The sequence below is a fragment of the Podarcis gaigeae genome (assembly GCF_964106915.1).
Source record: "Podarcis gaigeae genome assembly, chromosome: 1".
In the NCBI taxonomy this organism is placed as follows: domain Eukaryota; kingdom Metazoa; phylum Chordata; class Lepidosauria; order Squamata; family Lacertidae; genus Podarcis; species Podarcis gaigeae.
This window is the reverse complement of record NC_139678.1, coordinates 74,982,669-75,007,524: the sequence shown is the minus strand read 5'-3', so window position 1 is coordinate 75,007,524 and position 24,856 is coordinate 74,982,669. Positions and strand designations below refer to the sequence as shown.

At 43.9% G+C, this 24,856-nt stretch overlaps 1 protein-coding gene across 3 annotated transcripts in view; it reads left to right on the top strand.

Annotated features, from left to right (window-relative positions):
* Nucleotides 1–24,856, top strand: part of LSP1 (lymphocyte specific protein 1) — a 94,345-nt gene that overhangs the window by 32,564 nt on the left and 36,925 nt on the right. Inside the window, exon 1 of one of the 3 annotated variants that reach the window (XM_083722342.1) lies at nt 79–830. The exons of 1 other annotated variant lie outside the window; for it this stretch is intronic. In XM_083722342.1, coding sequence (XP_083578468.1) covers nt 772–830 — 59 coding nt within the window. In that variant the 5' untranslated portion in view covers nt 79–771. Of the gene's footprint in view, nt 1–78; nt 831–24,856 lie in introns of those variants that run through there. One more of the 3 variants, XR_014560174.1, reaches the window with a different exon arrangement.

The following is a 24,856-nucleotide window of genomic DNA, read 5'->3' as shown; positions in this document are numbered from 1 at the left end:
AATGCCTTCAGCCTGGCTTCATACTATTGATTTGCAAACATTTGCTTTGTGATTACATAATAGGGAAACAGCTAGGGGTCGTTGAATGGATCAGAAAGGGAAGGGAAGACAAATGGGAAGAGGAAGCGAAAGAGAAAGACCAAAAGATGAATGAGGAAAGGAATGAGAGCCAGTGTGGTGTAGTGGCTAGAGTGTTGGACTAGGAGCTGGGAGGCCAGGGTTCCCAATCCCCACTTGGCCATGAAGCTGATTGGGTGACCTTGGTCCAGTGACAGCATCTCAGCCTAACCTACCTCACAGGGTTGTTGTGGGGATTAAATATGGAGTGGAGAGGACCATGCACCTTGAGCTCCTTGGAGAAAATGGTGGGCTAGAAATGCAGTGAATTATTAACGTAGCAGGGAAGTGTCCCAGGCAGTTTAAACTTCCCCCTGAGTTTATTCTGCAATCAGATGGGAGAAAGGGAGGGGATTCACCTCTGCTAGCTAGCTGAAAGCTTTCCTTCTCCCTGACATTTCCAGTAGTCTGAGAAGGAGAACGTGGAGGTGGAAGAGACCAGGGCTGGGGGGTGGGGGTGGGAGACGCGGATAGGGGGGCTTAGAGAAACAAAAGGAAACCAGCTGCAGAACTTCCTGGACAGGGAAAGAGAGAGGGAGAGCGCGCACACTATCTAACGAGATTATTAAAAAGCAGGGAGAGAAGGGAGGAGGAGGAGGCGGCTTTCCGCGCAGGCAGGAGTTCAGCGCCTGCCCCGGGTTCATTTCCCCAACCATGACCAGCGCGATCCTGAGGCGGAATTCCAGCAAGCAAGGCTTGCAGAACCTTATAAGGTAAGCCTCTCTTTACCTGCCCACGGGCGAGATGGGGATACCGAGATGGAGCTCTTCCTTTGTTTACACGGTGCTCGCGCCACGGACGGGGCTGATTCCTCGCCTCGAGGGCTCTTCCCCCTAACCTCGCCCGCCCCACAAGTGGCCGAGATTTTTGTGGGAAGACGCCAGTTCTTGATCCTACGTGAGTCCACACGGCGTTGGCTTTTTCTGTTGCGAAGGCAGCGACACCCGTTTGGTGGCTGGGGATTTCAGACAGCGAAAAAGCCTCTTCCGTTCAGGGAGTGATGGAATTTGGAGCGGGGGGAGCCTCGGATCTATGGATCGCTTTCCCAGATAATCGCACCCTACCGAAGGTTGCACCTTAGGGCTTTACCTGAGCCTACTGGGCTCTGGCATTTTGGGGGGGGGGCGGGGAGAGCGACTTGGCACTGAAGGCAGTTGCCTCTGGGGATCTGCTTTTTGGGGGTGTGAGAGAGAGATGGGATTGGCAGCTAATGTAATTTGGCAGCTAATGTAATTTGCAGGGTAATTAACTTGAATAAGGAGAAATTTAAACGGTGAGGTCCCTTAAAGAGACAGGGTATTAATTAACTAGTAAAAATGACCGAACTTCTGACCAAGATGCTAGAAGCTTTCTTTACTGTGAGCAGTGTGGTGGGAAAGCGATTGTTTTCTTTTTGTCAGTGAAAAGGAAAATGTGCACTGAAATCTCGTTTGGAGAGCTAAGGCGGCGATCCCACGCACACTTATGACAAAGTACATCCTATTGACTGCTATGGGGGTTACTTCTGAGTAAGCATGCACAGGATCGCATTGTTAAGGCTGCAGTGTTAGACAGTGGGAGTAAGTCCCAGTGAACGCAGTAGGACTTACTCTTGAGTAGACATGTATAGGCTCACACTGTAAACATCTTTGGAAAAGAGAGCAGTGGAGCTCTGAGAAAGGCATTGACTAATTCCCTTTAAAAATAAAAATAATACCATCTCCAGGCTGTAGAATAATGAGGTTAATGAAATTGTTACCAACTGAGAGGCAAGTTGGGCATTAAACTTGACCCTTCAAAGAAGACAGATGTCACTGACAAGTTATTCCTGGATAGTTTGCCAATGTTAGTTTGTGGGTGTCTATGCAATTTTTGAAACATTCCATTGTCTAAAACTGAGAATGGGTAAAGGTGGAAGGCTGATTGGGCAGATGGAGATGTCTTTCGACAGAGTTCATAGGGGAGTTTCCATGGGATCTCTGCCTACTCTGCCTGTTCAGGCATTGCTCTATGCCCTTGATCTTCAACTGGTGGGTCAGGACCCACTGCTGGGTCACAGCCTGGTCTAAGGTGGGTTGCAGCAGCAGCATCACTACAACCATACTGATATATGGTTATGAAATAAATTAGAAATGGGTCCCCAAATGCATGTTAAAGGTGGGTCCTGGGTCTTAAAAAGTTGGAAGACTGCTGCTCTGTGCTATGGCTGGCCAATGCTATTAATTAATGCTGATTCAGCAGTAACTAAATACCACAGGGAAAAATTAAATCTATGTATTGGTTAGAAGAGTTCCAGTTCAGAGAACATCTTCTATCACAAAGCAAGAAACATGGTTAGGGAGGATGTAAGTCAAATATGGGAAAAACAGATGATCATATATTCTGTGGTCACTGCTTAAAAATGTTCCCTGTGGCAGCTGTAATCCCAGGTGGGACAGAGCCCATTGTCTGCAAACTTTGGCCATATACTGTAGTAAAACTTGTTACACGCCCCAATTCCACATGTTTCTAGGGGTGTGGTATAACTCCTAACTCTGACAGGTGATCAGTTCCTCTTTGCATTAGAACCGTTAGGTGCCAGGCAAAAACATTGCTCCTCTCCCAGGCTTTTGGTTAATCTACGGCCTTTGAAACTGTGTGATGTGTGTCTGTGCGCGTGCGCAATTGCTTGCTTCGTTACTACATTATGTATTTTTGCGCTTTTATATTGTAAAATGTCCCGTGTTCCTCGGATAAAGGGTGGTTCAGAAATTTAATAAATAATAAATCATCACCCTCAAGTTGGATTCCCACCCCCAAAAAATGTAGTGACCATAAAGTAAATGGCTATATGCTTTAACATACAGACCCTCACACACGTGAGCCTATACTGTTAATAAACCGCCGCAGAATATTGATTTTTATTAGTTACCAGTGTGAAGGTTAGAGAGATAACATTGCATTGCAAAGGTTATTGAGCAAGTAGCATCACATCTGTGCAAATCAGAAGAAATAGCTCTGAAATTATGTGGTAACCCCCACAAAAGTTACTACAGGAGAAATGTTATTCCTGGTATTGTGGTTCCTGGAAGTAAGTACCCCTTGTATTTCTTACAAGTGGTTCTTGTACTTTCAAATATACAGTCTCTTGAAACCCTTACTCTATAGAGTCACAATGAAATCAATGGAGCCACTTTCAGAGAATAGGACTGGAGGGTTTCAGCCCTTTGGGCTATAGATTTCTAGGATGTTGATACGTTCATTCACTATGTTCAGTTTAGATTTCCCTTCCTACCTTAAGGGGTGCCTCCCTTCTATAGATAACTTCTTTCTTAAGTGCAATTAAAGGTTGTCTCCCTTGTCCAGTCTATGCAGGGTCTGCCTTGTACAACTCTTGACTTGAAGATCAGGGAGGGACCAATTGCAATGGTAATTCTCAAGCTGACTTCAGCCATATATTCAATGGATACTTGGCTTGGTGACTTGTCCCCATCCCTACCCTGCTAAGATGGATTCTTAATCTTGTTTGAGTTAATGAGTTTTAACAAAGCAGAGTGGGTATGTAAAAAAAGTTGAGAATCCCACAGAAATCAATGAGCCTGACAGCACTTCTTACTCAGAAGTAAACCGCAGTGAGTTCAATGAGACTTAACTTATATAAAGCCCAAATTTGCAATCCTATTCTCACCTAGAAGTAAGTCCATTGAACTCAGTGGGGCTTACTGCTGAAAAGACATGCACAGAATTGTATTGTTTTAGCATCTACCTATATGTTAACAGCACAATAAAAGCATTTCCCACTGTGTTTATTCTGATAGACATGTGTATTGGGTTGCAGACTGCATTTCAGTGATTTCACTGGAATACGTATTGGCACACTCCCTTTTCTTTGGATTGCTCCCAAATGTTATGTTTTTTAAAGAGCTTTTCTTTTTAATCTGCCTAATGGGGTTAAAAGAATCTAAACTGAGAAAGAGAAGCCCCCTCCTCAGCATGGGGCACAATAAGTTGTTATATTGCATGGAATCTCATTTTGGAATAATTCCACTTGCAGTTGGCTTGGGATATGTAAATAATTTCACGTGTAATGGAGCTGTCAAATACAATTCCAACAATCTTAAAAATCTGGGGTTCCACACTTGGGAAACTAAACAAGATTGGGTGGTGGCAATATAAGACCAGTGAAGATAATGACACACTGTCCCATTTTTACCATAATACAAAGCTGAAGATAAATGTCTTGCTAGGTGGGGAGAGCAGCAAAGTCTTCCAAAATAAATGATGAATTGTGGGGGTGGAGAGGGTAAACCAGCTACAAACATTGAATCCTCCAAGCACCCATAACAGGTTTGCAAATATCACCTAGTTCATAGTAGGTGTAAATAAAGTTGTAGCATATTTGATGGTCATTCACTGTCAGATGTGGCAAACCCTGATAGCTCAGGCAACACCTTCAGAAACATCACACCTGGGTTTTATAAACTGTTGGGAAAGAGAACTTCAAGCAGAACCACCAGAATAATAATAATAAAAATCCTTCCCCAAACAAGAGTGCCCTTGCTTGCACCTGTGATGCTTCCTTTATCCCTTCCTCTGCGTCTTCTGAATACCTGAGATGGTGGAGCAGGAATCACACCAGAGCTAGGATTCCACATGGTGAAACATTCAGAACCCACCAGTTCAGTATTTTTTTAGTTTAAGCAGTAGCCATGCTTCTCAGGTTTCGCCTGGGTAAAAAATCTTCTTGAATGTTCCTCATTACCAGTTCATACACATTCCAGAGCCACTGTGATCTGGAGGTTAGAGTGTTGGACTAGGATCTGTGAGAACAACAAAAATGAAACCTGCCTGTCCCAGAGTCATAAAGCTACCATAGACAAAGAAGACTTAAAAGGTTCAGTAGTTAACTGAGCAGCTAAAGTTAATGGGATCAAAACCATTATTTCCCCCAATAGAGTTCTGACTACATAACAAATTTTCACCTACCCAGCTTCCAGTAAAACAGATAGAGGGACTGAATAACATACAGTTTATCTTGAGGTGTTCGTTTTACAACTAATACTTAAATCTTCTTTTGACTTTTCCGACATCTAAATTGTTTCTTGTATAGTTTACATTGGTCAGAATTTACATTTGGTTTTTAAAACTACCCCCTTTCCATTTTGATCCCACGTTAGTGTGAGCCTTCAAAAGTGGCATATTTCAACTACTAGGCTCTCCTTGCCTGTGAAGTCAAGAGTCCTTACATGTCAATGAAGGTTAGGAAGCCAATGAATGTGTCCCCGGAGTCAGGGGAAGCCGTATCTATGGCAAGTCTGGTAAACAAAAGTGAAAGAAAGGGTGGGGGGGATAATGTTGGGGACAAAGTGATGAGATGGGGAGAAAAGGATAAACAGAATTATTTTGTTTTGTGAAACCTTACGTGCATAAAACTTGAGTGAGCTAATGTCAGTGTACAAGCCTGAGATCTGAGTAAATGTAAAGGCAGGCTTGGACGGTACTGTAGTGGCAGACATCCTCTCAGAAGTGTGAGGCATTGTTGTCATTGTTTACTTATTATAATCTGGGATAAAGCAACTTGAAGCAATGCTGCATCTAACAAAGGCTCTGTTTAACAACCCTGGCAGGCACTGGAAGGGAAGGGGAGAGTTAGATAAGATGGTAATTGTCCATTCTTTCCCAATGTCATTCCTAGTTAATTACACAGTCCCTGGCAATAAGGTCTCCCAGCAATCACCCTGGGCTCCCTCAGCTTGATGGGCACTTCCCAAATGCCAGGCTTTTCAGATGCAAATGGGGTACTCCTGGCAAGTGTTTTCATGCAAAGCTCTGCTTGTTATCTCTTTTCATAGGTCAGGGAAGAGGCAAAGGAGACAAAGCTCACCTTTTTAAGGCTATGTTTGGGACACTTTTATGGGTTCTCCACAGCTACACAGGATTTTGTTACGAGGGGGGAGGGACCTTTTCCAGGCCAGGGGCCGTGTTCCCATCTGAAATATTCTCCTGGGGCCAAATACCTGTGGTGGGTGGGGCAGGAGGTAACAGTAGGTGGAGCAATGAGTGTCATTTTTTTACATTTGTACTATAAGCTAGTTTCTAGAAAGACTCGGAATAGTGTGGCCTGGGAAGAAGAGGGCTAAATAGAGATGAGCAGAGGGCCGCTTTTGCCCCCCAGGCCTGAGGTTCCCCACCACTGAGCCACAGTAAAATGTGTCGGAGGCACACGTCTCCAAACACACTGCTGGTGTGCACCAAGCAACAATGGGCAATGATGACTCCGTCACGCATCTCCACCTTGGGCTTGGAATCAAGTGCCTCCTTTCCACACCTCATATGTTTCCTGCAGAAAACATCAAACCGACCACAGCAAACAAAACTGCTGGCTGCCATTCTTGATGCTAAACAGAATGCAGCTAAAAGTTCACTCCTAACCACGACTACTCAGAAGGATGACCTATTGAATTCAATGGGGCAGGCATTCAGTTATGTAGGGTCAGAACTGCAGCCTCAGTTCTAGAAGCATGGGACAGGAGTGCATTCTACTGTAAGAACTAGCTTCTGTCAAGTTGTGAGAGGAGGCTAGGCAAAACAGGTATAGGCAAAAGTTAAGTCATAGCCAGTGCGGGAATAGCACGGGTGGAGGCCAGTTCATTAGGGTAAATGGGGAGCTGCCCACCAACCTCAGCCTGTCCCCACCAATCTTTCTTCTTACTGAGAACCATGCATGGGGTGGAACTGGCTGTCAGTTTCCTCCTCCTCCTCCTTCGTCCCAGAGTTGACTTGGTAGAACTTGACAGGGAAGAACATGGCAGTGAAACTAGAGCTAGTTGGCTCCACCAGTCATTGGTTCTGACTCCCAACTACTTTTGACCGCCCTCTTTTCTGCCCCAATGAGCACCAGCCACCATTGGTGGAGTATCTGAGTTGTTCCTGGGAATATGAATATGTGAAAACAGGAAGCTGCTTGGCACTGAGCTTGACCAATCGTACCTCCTGCCCAGTATTGTCTACACTGACTGGCCGCAGCTCTCCATGGTTTCAAGGAGGGTCTTTCTCAACCCTACCAAGAGATGCTGGGGACCTTCTGCACGCAGAATTCATATGGTCCATCCAATTCTTTTGTTAGTTGTGAACATCCTTTCAGACCACAGATGGAAAAATGGTCTCTAGCCTCCTGCATAAAAGGGTGTTTGTTAAATATATGAATGACAGTAATCACAGATAGTTATCAGTTAGCAACATTTGGTCAAGTAATGGGTTAGATGTATAAATCAAAACATTTTGATTTAAAATATTTGTGCCCCCAGTTAATTGGACAACACATTTTTTTGGTGGGGGGGGGGGAGGTTACTTTATTGGCCTGAATATAAGCCGCACCCGAATTTAAGCTGCTCCCTTAAAATTCTGCAGGCACTCACACCTGCTCTGTTTTACTGTATGTCTGTTTCAGCAGCGATATCGTAAAAGCCCATTTTTGTAAGGTTGTGAATTTAAGCCGCACGTTAACTTTTCACGGTCAGAATTTGGGGCAAAAGTGAGCCTTATATTCAGGCCAATATGGTATTATTTTTACTATAATAACATTGACAAGGACAGGGGCCCATTGTATTTCCCGTTCTGTCTCAAATTGAAGGCTGCTTGGTGATCATGCCTGCTGTGACACAGACTAGTATCATCAAAAAGCAAAGAACTTGTTCTTTTGCACTTAAAGCATAGCTATTGCTTTGTTCATGTGCAAAGTTATGCAGATGCCATCCATTACCTAGTGAAAGAATTATATGATTTATCAACTAAGATGTTGAAATGAGGTGGTGGGGAATCCTAATCGTTATCCATACAGTAGCATCCTTTTGGCTACAATCCTCTTCACACTTACCTGGGATTAATGAGACTTCTGGTACTTCTGGAATGTAGATATGCACTAGACTGCACTGTGTATTAGTGATCATAGCAAGCTCAGTGGCTTTCACCCTCTTCCATTTACAGAGGGCAATACTGAGGCACAGTGGAAGCTTTGTAGTTTGGGGAAAATGCTGAACATTCTCTGCTTGAGAACCCTGACCCTCTCCCAGAACTGCTGTTCCCAGGTTTTCCTGGGGAGAGGGAATAGCCATTTAAACCAGTTAAAATCTTTGACCTGTAACTTCCAATAATGTGCACCAAATCATGAGCAAAGCCAGGAACAGAACAAGGAGCCCTGACACTCATGCACAAAGCACCCTTTTACATCTGAACAAGTTAGCAAATGACAGGAAAAAAACAGTTTGGTGCTGATACAAAAATTGAGTGGTGAGTACACAGTGCTGGACACATCTAAGGCTGGTGTGCTGCCTGCCTCTGGGGTTGCAAGGTGGAAAGTACCCTGATCCGAGCTTAGCTCAAGCTGCTATTTAAATGGCTGGATTCCTCTTCAGCTGGGCATTCATGAGATACCCCCATTCCACTCCTGATGCCCATCTGTCCCTTGGAAGCCTGATAACTATGTCCCCTCTTGTCAGTGTAAGAATATGAGCTGTCCCCCTCTCTGAATACTGTATGCGTTCATTCCCAGAATTTCCAAACACTGTGGGTTGCTGTATCCCTAGTGCTGCAGCTGCCTTCTACCCAGCCCTTAGCTGTGTGTCACACCTCTAACTATGTGCAAGGACTCCTCGTGGCATGTCTGGTGTCAATGGACTGCAGTATCACTATGTCAGTAACCTCCTGAATCAGAGGGATCTCCAACGGACACAAGCTATCTTGGACTCAAGTGGGACTTCTTGACAGAGAACTCAATGAAATCCAGCCTGGGTACTGGAAAGATGCTTGAGTGATGGCTCTGGAAGAGTGAGGCTGGTCTACACATGCAGTTCAGAGAGTGGGCAGAATGGACTGTACCATTTCATATTGCAGGGGGGGGTGTGCCAATTTTTGAATGTTTCACTTTTAAAGGATCTCATGGGGTGGGGGTGAGGAATCCAGCACATCAAGGGGAAAGGGTTTATCCTGCTTGGTGGGGGATAACCTTGAGCTCCTTGATGGAAAGGCAGGATATAAACGCAATAAAAAAGAAGTGTGGCAAGAGATGCAATGGGGGCATCTCCCTTCATTGCATCTGTATGATTGAGGGTATGTGGGTAGATTATCCAGGCTGGCAACCCTACCCCTCCGAAAGCCCTTATAAATTTTCAATCTCTGAGTCAGCGTACAAATCTAGACTTGTGAAGCTGTGTCCGAATGCACACATTCTTAAGCGTTGCCTTCAGCCATTCTAGACTCTTTGTGTGGCAGAAGAAGTTGATTCACTGCAATCCACTCTGAACTGCATGGTGCCACAGAGGCTATAATCAGTGACCTACTAAGTTGTTCAGTGTCTGCAGCCCCCTTGCTCACCGAAGAACTATGGAATCTGGGCATGCTGCCAGCTGGACAAGTTTAACATCTGATCCCCAAGTGATAGGGATTTTTCCACCCTAGTGGTCTTTGCATGAGGGCTACCAATATCTTTAGAAATGCATCTGATGCTAGACAGCTTCAGAGTGCAAGTACCAAATGAAGCACAACTTCATTTTAAACATCCTGTGAACTAGCTCTTGGTTTCCCTGTAGTATGTACGCTAACCAGGGACTTAGCTTTAATCCTCAGTGCCCCACTAAGCAGCTTGTGCCCTATTATATCAGGAAGCCTGCTAGTCTGGGAAGGCTCTCCAGGGGTCTTTCCTCTGAGCCTCCTTTCATCATTCATACTTTGCATTCTGAAATATGTCTCATCTTGCCTTGCAGGCTTGTGGAACGTGTAAATCAGCTGTTTCAGGCTGTCACTGCCCATCACTTTGCCAATTGACAGCTTCTCTTGTTAGAAGAATCTAACGTTGTGGCTGGCAGGATGTCTTTAATTGTTGAGGGTTTTGTCCTTTCTTTTTAAAAAAAACAAATCAAATATTTAGCATGGCATATGTTATTCCTTGCATTTCAATTTTCTAGCTAGCTTGTACTGTGATTTCACATTGCTCCTCTTACGCAGACCCTGCATTCCTTGCGTGAGACTTATGCTCAGTTATGTTCCACTCACTAGCCAGTGGGGAAAATGAATAAATCTGGATGCTACAATTCCCAAGTTGGGAGCCTACAATGTATGCAGGCATGAGCTGAATCATGTATGAGAAGGATTCTGATATCTGTGGAGAACAAACACTGTTTGACAAACGCAACTGCGGGACAGGCGAATGATTGATGAGAGACCATTATAGCGGCTAAGGAGAGAATGGAGATAAACACTGGGAAAAAATGGAGTAAAAAATACTGTATTCACAACTGGCTTGTTAAAATGGCCATCAACCACCTTCTACCTGACAAATATGTTAACTGTCCCATTAAGGGAGTCATCGGGCAAAAAAAACGGCTGCCTTTTTCTTTGTGCCCTTGATATCAAAGAAGCCATCCCAGATATTGTATTCCATTTGGAAATTGAGCTAGTGCTGCAACCCACATAGGGATGCCAACACTTTGTTGCCTTTTACAAGGGGTGGGGTGGGGCTTTTCCATTCTAAGAGCTACTTTCCCTTCTGAGGGCCACATGCCAGTTCAGGGCTGGGCAAAAGTAGGTAGCAAAAGAGGTAACCAATCTTTGTCCTCAGAAGAGTTTCAGGGACCAAGCTGGAGAGGCCAGGGCTGTCCCTTGTGCCCTCAGTTTCAAAACTCTTGTAGGGCTCTGGCTACTCTGGGAAGTAGCAATTATAAATGGTACCTCGGGTTACATACGCTTCAGGTTACATACACTTCAGGTTACAGACTCCGCTAACCCAGAAATATTGCTTCAGGTTAAGAACTTTGCTTCAGGATAAGAACAGAAATTGTGCTCAGGCGGCGCGGCGGCAGCAGGAAGCCCCATTAGCTAAAGTGGTGCTTCAGGTTAAGAACAGTTTCAGGTTAAGTATGGACCTCCCTTATGAATACACAGTGGAAGTGAGGAACAGGTTTAAGGATTTAGATTTGGTGGACAGAATGCCTGAAGAACTATGGATGGAGGCTCGTAACATTATACAGGAGGCAGCAACGAAAACCATCCCAATGAAAAGGAAATGCAAGAAAGCAAAGTGGCTGTCCAATGAGGCCTTACAAATAGCAGGGGAGAGAAGGCAAGCAAAATGCGAGGGAGATGGTGAAAGATACAGGAAATTGAATGCAGATTTCCAAAGAATAGCAAGGAGAGACAAGAAGACCTTCTTAAACGAGCAATGCAAAGAAATAGAGGAAAGCAATAGAATGGGAAGAACCAGAGATCTGTTCAAGAAAATTGGAGATATGAAAGGAACATTTCGTACAAAGATTTCCATAATAAAGGACAAAAGTGGAAAGGACCTAACAGAAGCAGAAGACATCAAGAAGAGGTGGCAAGAATACACAGAGGAATTATACCAGAAAGAAATGGATGTCTCGTATACCCCAGGTAGTGTGGTTGCTGACCTTGAGCCAGACATCCTGGAAAGTGAAGTCAAATGGGCCTTAGAAAGCACTGCAAATAACAAGGCCAGTGGAAGTGATGGTATTCCACCTGAACTATTTAAAATTTTAAAAGATGATGCTGTTAAGGTGCTACACTCAATATGCCAGCAAGTTTGGAAAACTCAGCAGTGGCCAGAAGATTGGAGAAGATCAGTCTACATCCCAATCCCAAAGAAGGGCAGTGCCAAAGAATGCTCCAACTACCGCACAATTGCACTCATTTCACACGCTAGCAAGGTTATGCTTAAAATTCTACAAGGAAGGCTCAAGCAGTATGTGGACCGAGAACTCCCAGAAGTGCAAGCTGGATTTAGAAGAGGCAGAGGAACCAGAGACCAAATTGCAAACATGCGCTGGATTATGGAGAAAGCTAGAGAGTTCCAGAAAGACATCTACTTCTGCTTCATTGACTATGCAAAAGCCTTTGACTGTGTCGACCACGGCAAACTATGGCAAGTTCTTAAAGAAATGGGAGTGCCAGATCACCTCATCTGTCTCCTGAGAAATCTCTATGTGGGACAAGAAGCTACAGTTAGAACTGGATATGGAACAACTGATTGGTTCAAAATTGGGAAAGGAGTACGACAAGGCTGTATTTTGTCTCCCTGCTTATTTAATTTATATGCAGAATTCATCATGCGAAAGGCTGGGCTGGATGAATCCCTAGCCGGAATTAAGATTGCCGGAAGAAATATCAACAACCTCAGATATGCAGATGACACAACCTTGATGGCAGAAAGTGAGGAGGAATTAAAGAACCTTTTAATGAGGGTGAAAGAGGAGAGCGCAAAATATGGTCTGAAGCTCAACATCAAAAAAACGAAGATCATGGCCACTGGTCCCATCACCTCCTGGCAAATAGAAGGGGAAGAAATGGAGGTAGTGAGAGATTTTACTTTCTTGGGCTCAATGATCACTGCAGATGGTGACAGCAGCCACGAAATTAAAAGACGCCTGCTTCTTGGGAGAAGGGCAATGACAGGCCTAGACAGCATCTTGAGAAGTAGAGACATCACCTTGCCAACAAAGGTTTGTATAGTTAAAGCTATGGTTTTCCCAGTAGTGATGTATGGAAGTGAGAGCTGGACCATAAAGAAGGCTGATCGCCGAAGAATTGATGCTTTTGAATTATGGTGCTGGAGGAGACTCTTGAGAGTCCCATGGACTGCAAGAAGATCAAACCTCTCCATACTGAAGGAAATCAACCCTGAGTGCTCACTGGAAGGACAGATTGTGAAGCTGAGGCTCCAGTACTTTGGCCACCTCATGAGAAGAGAAGACTCCCTGGAGAAGACCCTGATGCTGGGAAAGATGGAGGGCACAAGGAGAAGGGGACGGCAGAGGACGAGATGGTTGGATAGTGTTTTCGAGGTTACCAGCATGAGTTTGACCAAACTGCGGGAGGCAGTGGAGGACAGAGGTGCCTGGCGTTCTCTGGTCCATGGGGTCACGAAGAGTCGGACACGACTAAACGACTAAACAACAACAACAACAACAACATGGACCTCCGGAACGAATTAAGTACTTAACCTGAGGTACCACTGTATCTGAAAAGCTGGTCTCCCTACCTCTGAACCAATCAGACACTCAGTGGTGGACCTTGGGATCTCAAATTTCAGCAGCACCCTGTGTGATGCTGAAATTCCCCCTGCCCCTCACCTTCCATTCTACAACATTGCTGTGGTGCTCCCAAGGCTCTGTGCCCAGTGCCACTGAACCAGTCACACTCCCCCAAATCCGCCTCTGAGGTGAGGCTCTGGCCACGATGTATCACATTTCACTTACAATTGGTCAATTTCAGCTAGGTAGGCTAACACTTATGTGGTGAGCTTCCCCTTCCTGGCTCTATCCTCGTGTTGACAATATGTTAGTTAGAAACAGTATGATTTAGAACGTTTTCAGGCAATTCCATTGGGGGGGTCTCCTTTCCATCTTCCCTCCAGTCACTCTTAATCCTGCAGTTCTTGAACTCAGGTCCACAGAAGACATGCTCCAATTCATTCTTGAGTCATCCAGCAAGATATGCTATGTAAGAGAAGCGGGCAAGGACAGACCCCTATTTCAGCTCATCCCCAAGGCCTGAAAGAAGGCTCACATTTGTCTCTCGTCCTTTTGTGTGAAAGGTGTGGGCAGACAAGCCAGTAAAAGTGGGTGGGCGTGGAATGGGGTCATAGGAAATGGGTGCTGGCTCTATTTTTAGCAGGACAGACAGAGCTAGGCTAGAGGAAGATGCTCCCTGTGGAGGTTTTTGGGGGTGTGGGGTGGGGTGCGGGGGAATGCTCTGTTTTGTTCCACATAACAATGCGACTGTCATCTTGTGTACTACAGGACTAGAAATGCAAAAGGGTCATACAGTTAAGCCACCCACTTGTACCATAAATATCTGAGCACATTCCGACACAGTTAATGATGCTTTGTAATAAATTCATGCCTTCGGAGACCCAATGTTTGGTCTGAGTCCCTAAAAACATAACCTATCGTTGTTTCCCTTTTCCATACAGGAAATCACTGCCAGGAGCTTGCAGCGCATGAACAGTGTGACATTTTAATTTGACATTAGGACATTGGGGAAAGTTGGCAGAGCCAGGGGCTGGAGTCAGACTATGAAAGGTGGACACAAATTGTGGTGAAAGAGCTTCAGGTGGAAGATGAGCCAGAGGACGTCAAGGTTAAATTATTCCCAGTGTCTGCACAGCACCACTGGATTGTTGCGCATTTGCTGGGAAACATTTGGTGTAGAAAATACATTTAGCCATCCATTTAAAAAGGAAATGATATACTAGAGGGGGTTATTTATTTCAGGAATTTAATATATGGAACTAATTCTACTATGCTGGTTAGCTAATGAGTGTAAAATGCCCCAGTAACTGTTGTAATCTATTCATTCTGTTTCCTCACCAAGGAAGCCACTCTACAAAGCATTTACTTGAGGAAATCATTTATAGCATTGCAATAGCAATGAGTGTGGAGATTACAGAACACCCTAAAGGTAAACTAGCGGAATTGTCTGTAAGGAGCTATTGAAGTGCTTGCTTGGGTGAAACCTGCATATAATTGCATTTTTCTCATTTACATAGACACTAAAATTAAAAAAAAAAGTATTAAAATACAGTGAAAATACACATGCAAGGAAAGCAAGTGCCTGATGAATTCTGAAACATGTTTACACAAAGAATCTAGAAGGCTTCAAACATAATTATCTCAGGATTATTTGATCCTGCACCAACCTCTGTCTACATAAACAAGGAATTCTAGGGTGTTTCAAGCAGGAACCCTTGCTGACTATATGTAAATTTAGAGTTGATCCAAGCCAGCATGGTACAGTGGTTAGAGCAGGCATAGGCAAACTCCGGCCCTCCAGATGTTTGGGACTACAATTCCCATCATCCCTCGCTAACAGGACCAGTGGTCAGGGGTGATGGGAATTGTAGTCCCAAATATCTGGAGGGCCGGAGTTTGCCTATATCTGGGTTAGAGTGTCAGACTAGGACCTGGGAGACCAGGTTCAAATCCCCACTTGGGCCAGTCGCTCTCCCTCTCAGCCTAAGTTACCTCACAGAGCTGTTGAGGGGATTAAATGAGAAGGGGTGAACCATCTTGAGCTCCTTGGAGAAAAAGGTGTAATATAAATACAATAAAGGAATAAATAAATTTTGCTGCCTTATTATTGAGCACTCCTGCATCCCCACTCCTGCATCAAGGTGCATAGTAACCAAGCATAGTAACCCTTGCAGTAAAAATGCATTGATAATAAAGTAAATGAGTAGCGATTTGCTCTCTTTTTGTGACATCCACACTTTGTCCAATGGCAGGGCTAGGCTGATATTCTGGTTTGACAGTTCTATACAAAATGTGTACATCACATGGATTGCATTTGAGCTTTGTATTTGTGTATTCGTAAGCACTCCGTCTCTTTAAACTGAATAAAATATCTTTCCTTAATCATCTCTCTAGTGTGTTTTGAAGAGAGACGTGAATGAAAGGCCCATGCCCACAGTTCAGATATGACACACAGTGAATGTGTATTGTGTTTGGTAGCATATTTGTCTTCTGCCACAAATCAACCAACCAACCAAAATACAGGCCATGTTACATGACACACGATGGGGAGGCACATTGCACCCTGGAGTTCTACATTTTACAACAAAAAGATGGGTCAGGGTGAGGGGAGCTGAACCTAGCCTCTCCCATCTTACCTCCATGGGCACTTTTGCTCCCAGATTGGATGCCAAAAGTGTGCTGAGCTGGAGAAGAGCAGGCATTAACTGATAAGAGTGCAGACAGGCAAAGTGAAATGAAGAAGGGAGCAGGGTTCGATTCCCCGCATCCATGGGTGCAGCGTGTGTGTGTGTGTGTGTGTGTGTGTGAGTGTAAGTGTGAGAAAGAGAGAGAGAGAATTAGACCCCTATTTGCTCCTACCTCTTTATCAGAATAAACAGAGGAGGCTGCCCTGTTATGTCTAGGTAAGCCCCAGGTCTCTAGATTACTCTGTATTCCATGCCCATTTGCGCATCAGAGATTGCAATCCTGCTAATGTTTCTACCATCACTTATCACTGAAAAGAGAAGTGAATCAAGACTCAAGAAGCTGTTTCTTTGTGTGTGCATGTGGGCTGAGACATTGATTGCTTTCTTTTAGCTCTTTCTCCTGTCTGATTCACCAGAAAGTGCAGACAACTGAGAAACTCAAGTGGATCAAGAAGGATAACTACCATATTTTTTGCACTATAAGACTTCCTAAAAAGTAAGGGGAAATGTGTGTGTGTCTTATGGAGTGAATGCAGGCTGTGCAGCTATCCCAGAAGCCACAACAGCAAGAGGGATTGGGGCTTTCGCTGCGCAGTGATCCCTCTTGTTGTTCTGGCTTCTGAGATTCAGAATATTTTTTTTCTTGTTTTCCTCCTCCAAAAACTAGGTGCGACTTGTGGTCTGGTGCGTCTTATAGAGAGAAATACGGTAATTGTGCAAAGGGGGCCAAATAAAAAGAAAACATGTTTTTGATGTAATTCTTTTTCTTGGCTTTTCACTTTATCATCCCTTACGATGCAGACATAATACATATATGGCATAGTCCACAGGTGATTTTTTTATTTTTGCCTACAGAATGCCAAACTATATATTATGCTTAATGAGTAGTATGCTTTTGTTTATATGATTACAGGCTTGGGGGATTGTTACTGGGTCTGCAGCACATATTTCTTCCCTCTCCAGCAGCCGTGACACCCCCACATCCCCTCTGCACAGAACATTGGAAAGTTTAGGGCCCACACCCAGAATATCTCTGGCTGAAACTGTGCATTATGGGAAAAATATGTTTAGATTCCTGGAAATGAAGAAGAAAGCTATGGCGTGATGTCATTGTGTTAGCATTTTCCCACTTGGCCTCTTCTGTGGGTGCTGGGGAAACACTAATGTGGTGAGATCATGCCACAACTGCTTAATACTGGGGTAACTTAGAGGAGAGGTCTTTCCATAATGTGTAGTGTGTGCCTGATAACAGCAGTCAGATGTGTTTATGTGCCCAGCCAATGCCACATGATTTTCAGAACCACAGACAATTGCACCCGCAAGCCAATCAACAAATCTTATGCAAAAATATATATTCCAGGAGGTGCACAGCTGTGAAGAAAAACAAATTTCCTTTGAATAAAGTCCTAGGGAGGTGTTCCTATATCAGCGTGGTGCAGGTAGTAGGGACGAGTGCCCTCGCCCTGCACTCTCTGCCATCTTTGTTGCCCTCCACAAGTTGGATGGTGACTGCAGTGTGAGCCAGCTCTGCTCATGTTGTAGACTCCCCACTCATCATTGAACCCTGATTTTCAAGGGTTCTAAAATCACAGGGAGCCTGTAAGAGGAGAACAGGCTCCTTGTTGCAGCCAGAACACCTCCAAAAGAGGAAGGAAGAGCATTGCATGCAGGAATATATCTGTTATGTACTGAAGTTCTCACCCTGGGCCAGCAGGGGGATAGTGTAGATAGTTTTCACTCAGGTCCACATATGCAAATAAATAATAGAAAGTGACGTTCAGTGATTGGATAGCTACAGAAAGTTGTTACTGTTGCGTTGTAGTGGAGCTCTATATAAGCAGGCTGGCTGAACCCTTCAGTTCAGTTCTGTTCTGGCCTGTGAATAAACAAGAGCTGTTTGAAGAATCGCTGTGTCGTCTGATATGTTCCCCCACAACATAACAATATCAGACCTGTTGTATCCCTGTTGCAAGCAGTCACCTTCCAGCTTGTGGAGGGGGATGGGGGTGAGAGAGCTTGTCCCCACTTCCTTTTCCGTGGGGTGTTAATCACATGGAGTAGGAACACCTGAAGTGGACTTAAAATGGCTTCATCGCAGAGGAAGCACAATTTCCTGTCCAGCTGTAGCTGCAATGTTTCTCTTTGACCCATCTCACTCATGATGGAAACAGAGGACCATTTCTACCAAGATAACTATGCCACTTTAAGGATCTTGAGCAAGTTTTAAAACCCATACATCTCCACATAAAATGATCTCCACAAAAATTGTGGTTTTTGAGGAGAAGGTACTGCTGTCGTCTTGCATTGATGTAGTTAGTTGAGTCAGCTGATGTGGACAAGGTTGCAACTTCTCCAAACTGGCAACAATTGGTGGTTCGTTCATATAAATAATGCAAACATGAATACATCTACTTTCTGCTACTGAAGTTGAACTAAAAGGAAGAACTTGATAATGGAGAGACAGGTGGAATCCGTAGGAGTGAGCTTGTTGCCAGGAGGATGCCATTTGGCAGAGCGCTGGTGCAGCCTATCTTTCAAGCATGTAGCTGTATCTTTTTTTGGCCTTTTTGTATGCGATGTCACTGGGCTACTGTTGTTCTTGAAGTAATTGTCCTTCAATTAAATTCCGTGCAGCCAGAGCAAAAGAAAAAGCAACAGATCATGAGCTTCTGAGGTCATGGAGGGAAAATTAGTCACATCCAACTGAGAAACAAAGGGAGTGGCGAAAGGAGGCTACAATGGCAATATAAATGCCTGTTACAACGTTCCTAATGGACTCCCAGTGGTCTAATCCAGGGCAGGGATGCATGCTAGATCTGGGAGGGGTGTTGTAATTCCCATTTTAAACCCTTGGTTTGACATTCTGGAAAAGGCGCAGTTTAAACAAAACGAGGATCCCAAATACATCTACCAAAATTGTGACTTTCTCTTCCTACTGGAATGGGGCAAGCTGGAAAATTTTGGATTAAGAGTGTTTCTGAATCAAGCCTTTTGTCAAGTATTGTCACATACATATGGGACAGAGGTCATGATGGAAAGTCCATGAATGACTTCATTTAGATTACTGTATTAGAGGGAAAAAAGCACACCACTTTGGCTTTCTGCCAGGGCCTAGACAACTATTTCCATGGAAACTGTGGAGAAAACAGTAAATATGAGCGCAGAATGAATTAAGATAGAGGTTTCTCAGGTCTTTACATCTGACAGTTTTGCTGTCTTTGTTCTTGGGTCTGTACGCCCAAGCTCAAAGTTATGGGGTGAAACTTGAAAGCAGAAAAGGGAAAAGAAAGTGTCTGTTTACGCTGAAATACTTGTGTGTGTGTTTGTGTAGAGCACTCTCTATGTAGAGTTGCATCCAATTGTGTCACTTCTCTGACAGCATTTATTTATTTAAATATTTTCATTCAGAAAAAGATCACAATGTGGTTTCCAAAAACCCAATAATAATTTTTTAAAAAAATAAAATATTTATTAAAGATTTTCTTAATACAATAAAGAAGAAAAAACAAAATAACAGCAAAAAAGAAAAAAGAAAAAACTTACATCTTATAATAGCCATATTTTCTTCGCTTTTTTGGACTTCCTCATATCTCTCGTTCCTGCGTTCCTGGTTTATAAAACTTTAACCAGCAATTTATCACCTTGTTTCAATTCTTATTTTATAATTTTCCAATATTGTGTCCCTAATTTTAGATACTTTTATCCAAACCTTAAAAACTTAATTTTGACATAATATTTATCCAAAATTTATCCTTTCTTAAATTTCACTTGTCTTCATATTCCTTTCAACTAGCTTAGTGGTGCCATGTTATTTACAATCTTGCATCTTTCTTAACACTCATACAATTTGCAATGTTTTTGTAAATAGTCCTTAAATTTCTTCCAGTCCTCTTCCACTGCTTCCTCTCCCAGGTCTCGGATTCTGCCAGTCATTTCTGCTAGTTCCATATAGTCTATCAGTTGCATCTGCCATTCTTCCAGTGTGGGCAAATCTTGGGTTTTCCAATGCTTGGCGACAAGTATCCTTGCTGCTGTTGTTGCATACATAAAGAATGTTCTGTCCTTCTTTAACACCCTCTGGCCAACAATGCCTAAAAGAAAGGCCTCTGGTTTCTTAGGGAAGATATACTTAAATACCTTTTTCAACTCATTATATATCATTTCCCAGAAAGCCTTAACTCTAGGGCATGTCCACCAGAGGTGAAAGAACGTTCCTTCAGTTTCTTTACATTTCCAACATTTATTGTCCGACAGATGATATATTTTTGCAAGCTTGACTGGAGTCATGTACCACCTATATATCATTTTTATAATATTTTCTTTCAAGGCATTACATGCCGTGAACTTCATACCGGTGGTATAACAAAATTAAGCAACACAATATAAATGATAAAATGTGAAAAATTGAAATAGAAACAAAAACATATCCTAGAATATACCAGTACTTCCATGAACAAAAATGTGCTTAGGTGGTGACAGAAGCTCAAGGATGTAGTTCTCCATGTTACTACGAGAAGGGAGTTCCCCCACTGCCCCCCATACTTGGCACCCCTGTTTTGTTATATGAATGACTTGATGTGGGTTTTTTTGTGCTTGTCGTGTATGTAAAGTGCTTTGAGATCTTGTAGACAGTACAGCAGTTTAGAAATGGTAAAAAGGTAAAGGTACCCCTAACAGTTAAGTCCAGTTGCGAACGACTATGGGGTTACGTGCTCATCTCGCTCTATAGGCTGAAGGAGCTGGCATTTGTCCACAGACAGCTTCCAGGTCATGGGGCCAGCATGACTAACCCGCTTCTGGTGAACCAGAGCAGCGCATGGAAACGCTGTTTACCTTCCTGCCAGAGTGGTACCTATTTATCTGCTTGCACTTTGACGTGCTTTCGAACTGCTAGGTGGGCAGGAGCAGGGACCGAGCAACGGAAGCTCATCCCGTCGTGGATTTGAACCGCCGACCTTCGGATCGGCAAGTCCTAGGCTCTGTGGTTTAGACCACAGCGCCACCTGCGTCCCCTATAAATGGTAGTGATAATTAAATAACAAACACATACATTTGACAGCATTTGACCTGTAGAAGCTGGTATTTGACAGCTGTCATGATGTCAACAGAGCATATGCCATGATGCGGCATGCATCAATCAACATTTGATGGTTTCTAGCAGCGGACTTACAGTAGCAGCCATCATTTGGCCACAGCTGACAGCTGACATGTTATCTGACAATATTGGATAGATGGTTTGCAATAGGATTTAATAAATTAACTTTGCTTTGCATTTACATTTGGATTTCAAATTTCAGTTTTGAAAATGACATTGGTATTTGTCCCACTGATGTTGATGCCGAAATCCAGATTTCAAAATGTCAGCATGTCCGTTTCACACGTTCCTTCTGAGGAGATGCCTTCGCTGTACAGTGGTACCTCGGGTTAGGTTCAGGTTACATACGCTTCAGGTTACAGACTCCGCTAACCCAGAATTAGTACCTCAGGTTAAGAACTTTGCTTCAGGATGAGAACAGAAATCATGCAGTAGCTGCACAGCTGCAGCAGGAGGCCCCATTAGCTAAAGTGGTGCTTCAGGTTAAGAACAGTTTCAGGTTAAGTACGGACCCCCAGAACGAATTAAGTTCTTAAACCGAGGTACCACTGTATTCTTTTCAGCACCTGCTTAAAACATTTTTGTTTAGGCAGGCCTATCCAGACATGTGTTATAACTTCTTTTACTGTTCATTTTAATTATCTTTAAATGTTTTTAAACTGTTTTAATAGGGGAAAAAACACTGGTAGTTTTAGTATCTCTTGTAAACCGCTTAGAGGCTTTGCTACAATCAAGCCGTGTATCAACTTTGTTAAATAAATGAAATGAACTAAATTTGTGCTGCACCGACCTTGCCACTGCCTTGCCCCTCTATCTCCTGGTAAGCAGCACCACTGCAAGACCGTTCTCTGCTGGCCCTCATCTTAAAAATTAAAATATGTGAACCTGCACTTTTATTGCTTTTTTGGGCTGAGAAATGCTGGTTGGTTCGTGGGTTTTGCATGCAGGCATTCATCCTGCTGGTATGTTTTGCAGAAACCAGCGTGGTCTGCTGCTAAAAGAGGGGAAGAACGGGGCTGGCACCATAACCCATATTATCACCCATGTTGGAATGTTACGGAAACCTTATCGTTTCCTCTGGGATCTGAGGGGTAGTTCTGCTGACAGAGAATTTTATTATCTGGTGACTGGGACGTTCTGAGAGGAGTTTTATGTCAAAATTTTAATCTTCTGTTGGGGAGGAAGGAAAAACAGCATGTAGCAGAGTTGGTTCGGGAGGCCTGCGGGACGATAGCACTGGGTGTCCTCCTCCAACTTTCTCACACACACACACCTCCCCACTCCATTTGTAGCAATGGTACAGCTTGGCTCAGGAATTCTGACTAAATTACTATGTTTCTAAGAAAACATGTCAAAGTCCCTCACCATTCACAATTCTCCCTCCCTTGTGGAGACTGAATGGCAGCCCAGACTTTTCTGCTCTTTTCTTGGCCTCTCTCCCTGTCAGAATCAGCATTTTCTGAGTGTCGTTTATTTCACTTAGTTTCAATTTACTTTGTTCTCATTTAAATCTCAGTTTAAGTCTGCCTCTAATAGCCCAAGTGGCTGAATTCACTTGTGCAGTGATGCAACAGGGATGTGAAACCCAGTCTCACCCACCCCTTCTGTGAAATCCAGATGACATCATCTGCCAGAGCAAAAGGATAACTGATGGAATTTCCTTGCTCTGGCAGGTGAATGAGGTGATGAGGAGGCTTTCAAGTTTATTTGTGACAGATGCGCCATGGCTGCACACGAATGCCCAGGCTCCTAGGGAGGAGATTGTGGTTGTGTTGTGCTTTACCACACATTTTGCTGCTGTGCTACACTGAGCTAAGCCATGTTTTGACTTAGATTGTTGTCTGAACCCAGGCTTGTGATTTGTTGTTGTTGTTGTTTAGTCGTTTAGTCGTGTCCGACTCTTCGTGACCCCATGGAGCAGAGCATGCCAGGCACTCCTGTCTTCCACTGCCTCCCGCAGTTTGGTCAGACTCATGCTGGTAGCTTCGAGAACACTGTCCAACCATCTCGCCCTCTGTTGTCCCCTTCTCCTTGTGCCCTCCATCTTTCCCAACATCAGGGTCTTTTCCAGGGAGTCTTCTCTTCTCATGAGGTGGCCAAAGTATTGGAGCCTCAGCTTCACGATCTGTCCTTCCAGTGAGCACTCAGGGCTGATTTCCTTCAGAATGGATAGGTTTGATCTTCTTGAAGTCCATGGGACTCTCAAGAGTCTCCTCCAGCACCATAATTCAAAAGCATCAATTCTTTGGCTACCAGCCTTCTTTATGGTCCAGCTCTCACTTCCATACATCACTACTGGGAAAACCATAGCTTTTGTTGGCAAGGTGATGTCTCTGCTTTTTATGATGCTGTCTAGGTTTGTCAATGCTTTTCTCCCAAGAAGCAGGCGTCTTTTAATTTTGTGACTGCTGTCACCATCTGCAGTGATCATGGAGCCCACAGGCTTGTGATTTAGCTTTCTCTAACTATAAACTGTAACCAATGTTTGTTCTTGGTTTACAGTTCTTGGTTTGTCCAGGAGAGCTAAAATATCAGCCCAGGTTTGTGCAACACACTAAGCCAAAACGTGGCTTATCTCAATGAGACACAGCAGCAAAATGACCAGGCAGAAGCAACATGGCTGCAGTCTCTTCCCCAGTAGCCTGCGCACTCGTGCATGTGCTCTGTGCCATGTTTGGCTTAGTGTGATGTGTGAACCAGACCATATGCTAGAATAAATTGGAGAATGAGGAAGACTATCAAGCAGAGACTGGATACTTCTTTCCTTTTATTTGATAGGGTTCCTGCTTCCACACTAGCACTTTAAATGGTAACAGTGCTTTGTGAGATGGTTTGCATTTCTAATGAAATGCCAAAGGCTGCAGTTCATTTGGCTAAATATGTTTTACATGTTGAATATATGCAGTCACAAGTAAGCTGCAAAGAGTTCCATGACGTCTATCATAGGCTGCTTCCTTTATATTTAATTAAATGAATTATGCATTTACTTTAATTGTGTAGTTGATAAAGTTTTATGGTTTTGCTGTGATTCCCTTTTATGCAAGCTGCTTTGGGAGGATCTATGCTCTTGAAAAGGGGCACAAACATATCACTTAGAACAAACCAAGTAATTCGTCAAGCCGAACTACACGAAGCATACTTTAGCAGAGCACGCTATTGGTTTGGGCATGCCTTATATTTCAAAGGGATGGTGGTGAGGCCCAGCAAACTTGGCTTGTGTCCCAGGTAAAGGGAGTGCTGGTGCAAGAGTTCCATTGAAAATATTATTGGAAAGGTAACAAGGTTGACCTCCACTACGCTAGAGGTAGGAATACTTCAGCTAGCTGTGCATAGAGTTGCTAGAGTAGAAGCTATGTTAGCGATCGGCTTCCACTACAGGTAATTTTATGATCAACACAATTGCTGTGCAGCACAGCACCTCAGAAGCAATATAGCACACAAAGCAGCTGGTCGGGGGTGAGAGTGGGGTTCCTGTGCTAGGTTCCTGTCAGGTAACTGCTGTTATTTACCAAGAAGGGGAGGGAAGGTCTATGCTGGGCAGATGCTCTACCAGCAAGGCTGGATTAGCTCTGCTGGTGCATTTGCACCTTACCTCGCAGCCGAGACCATATAACACCAGTCCTGAAAGACCTACATTGGCTCTCGGTACATTTCTGAGCACAATTCAAAGTGTTGGTGCTGAACAGTAAAGCCCTAAATGGCCTCAGCCCAGTATACCTGAAGGAGTGTCTCCACCCCCATTGTTCAGCCTGGACACTGAGGTCCAGCGCTGAGGGCCTTCTGGCGATTCCCTCCCTGCAAGAAGTGAAGTTACAGGGAAACAGGCAGAGGGCCTTCTCGGTTGTGGTGCCTGCCCTGTGGAACACCCTCCCATCAGATGTCAAGGAAATAAACAACTATCTGACTTTTACAAGACATCTGAAGGCAGCCCTGTTTAGGGAAGTTTTTAATGTTTG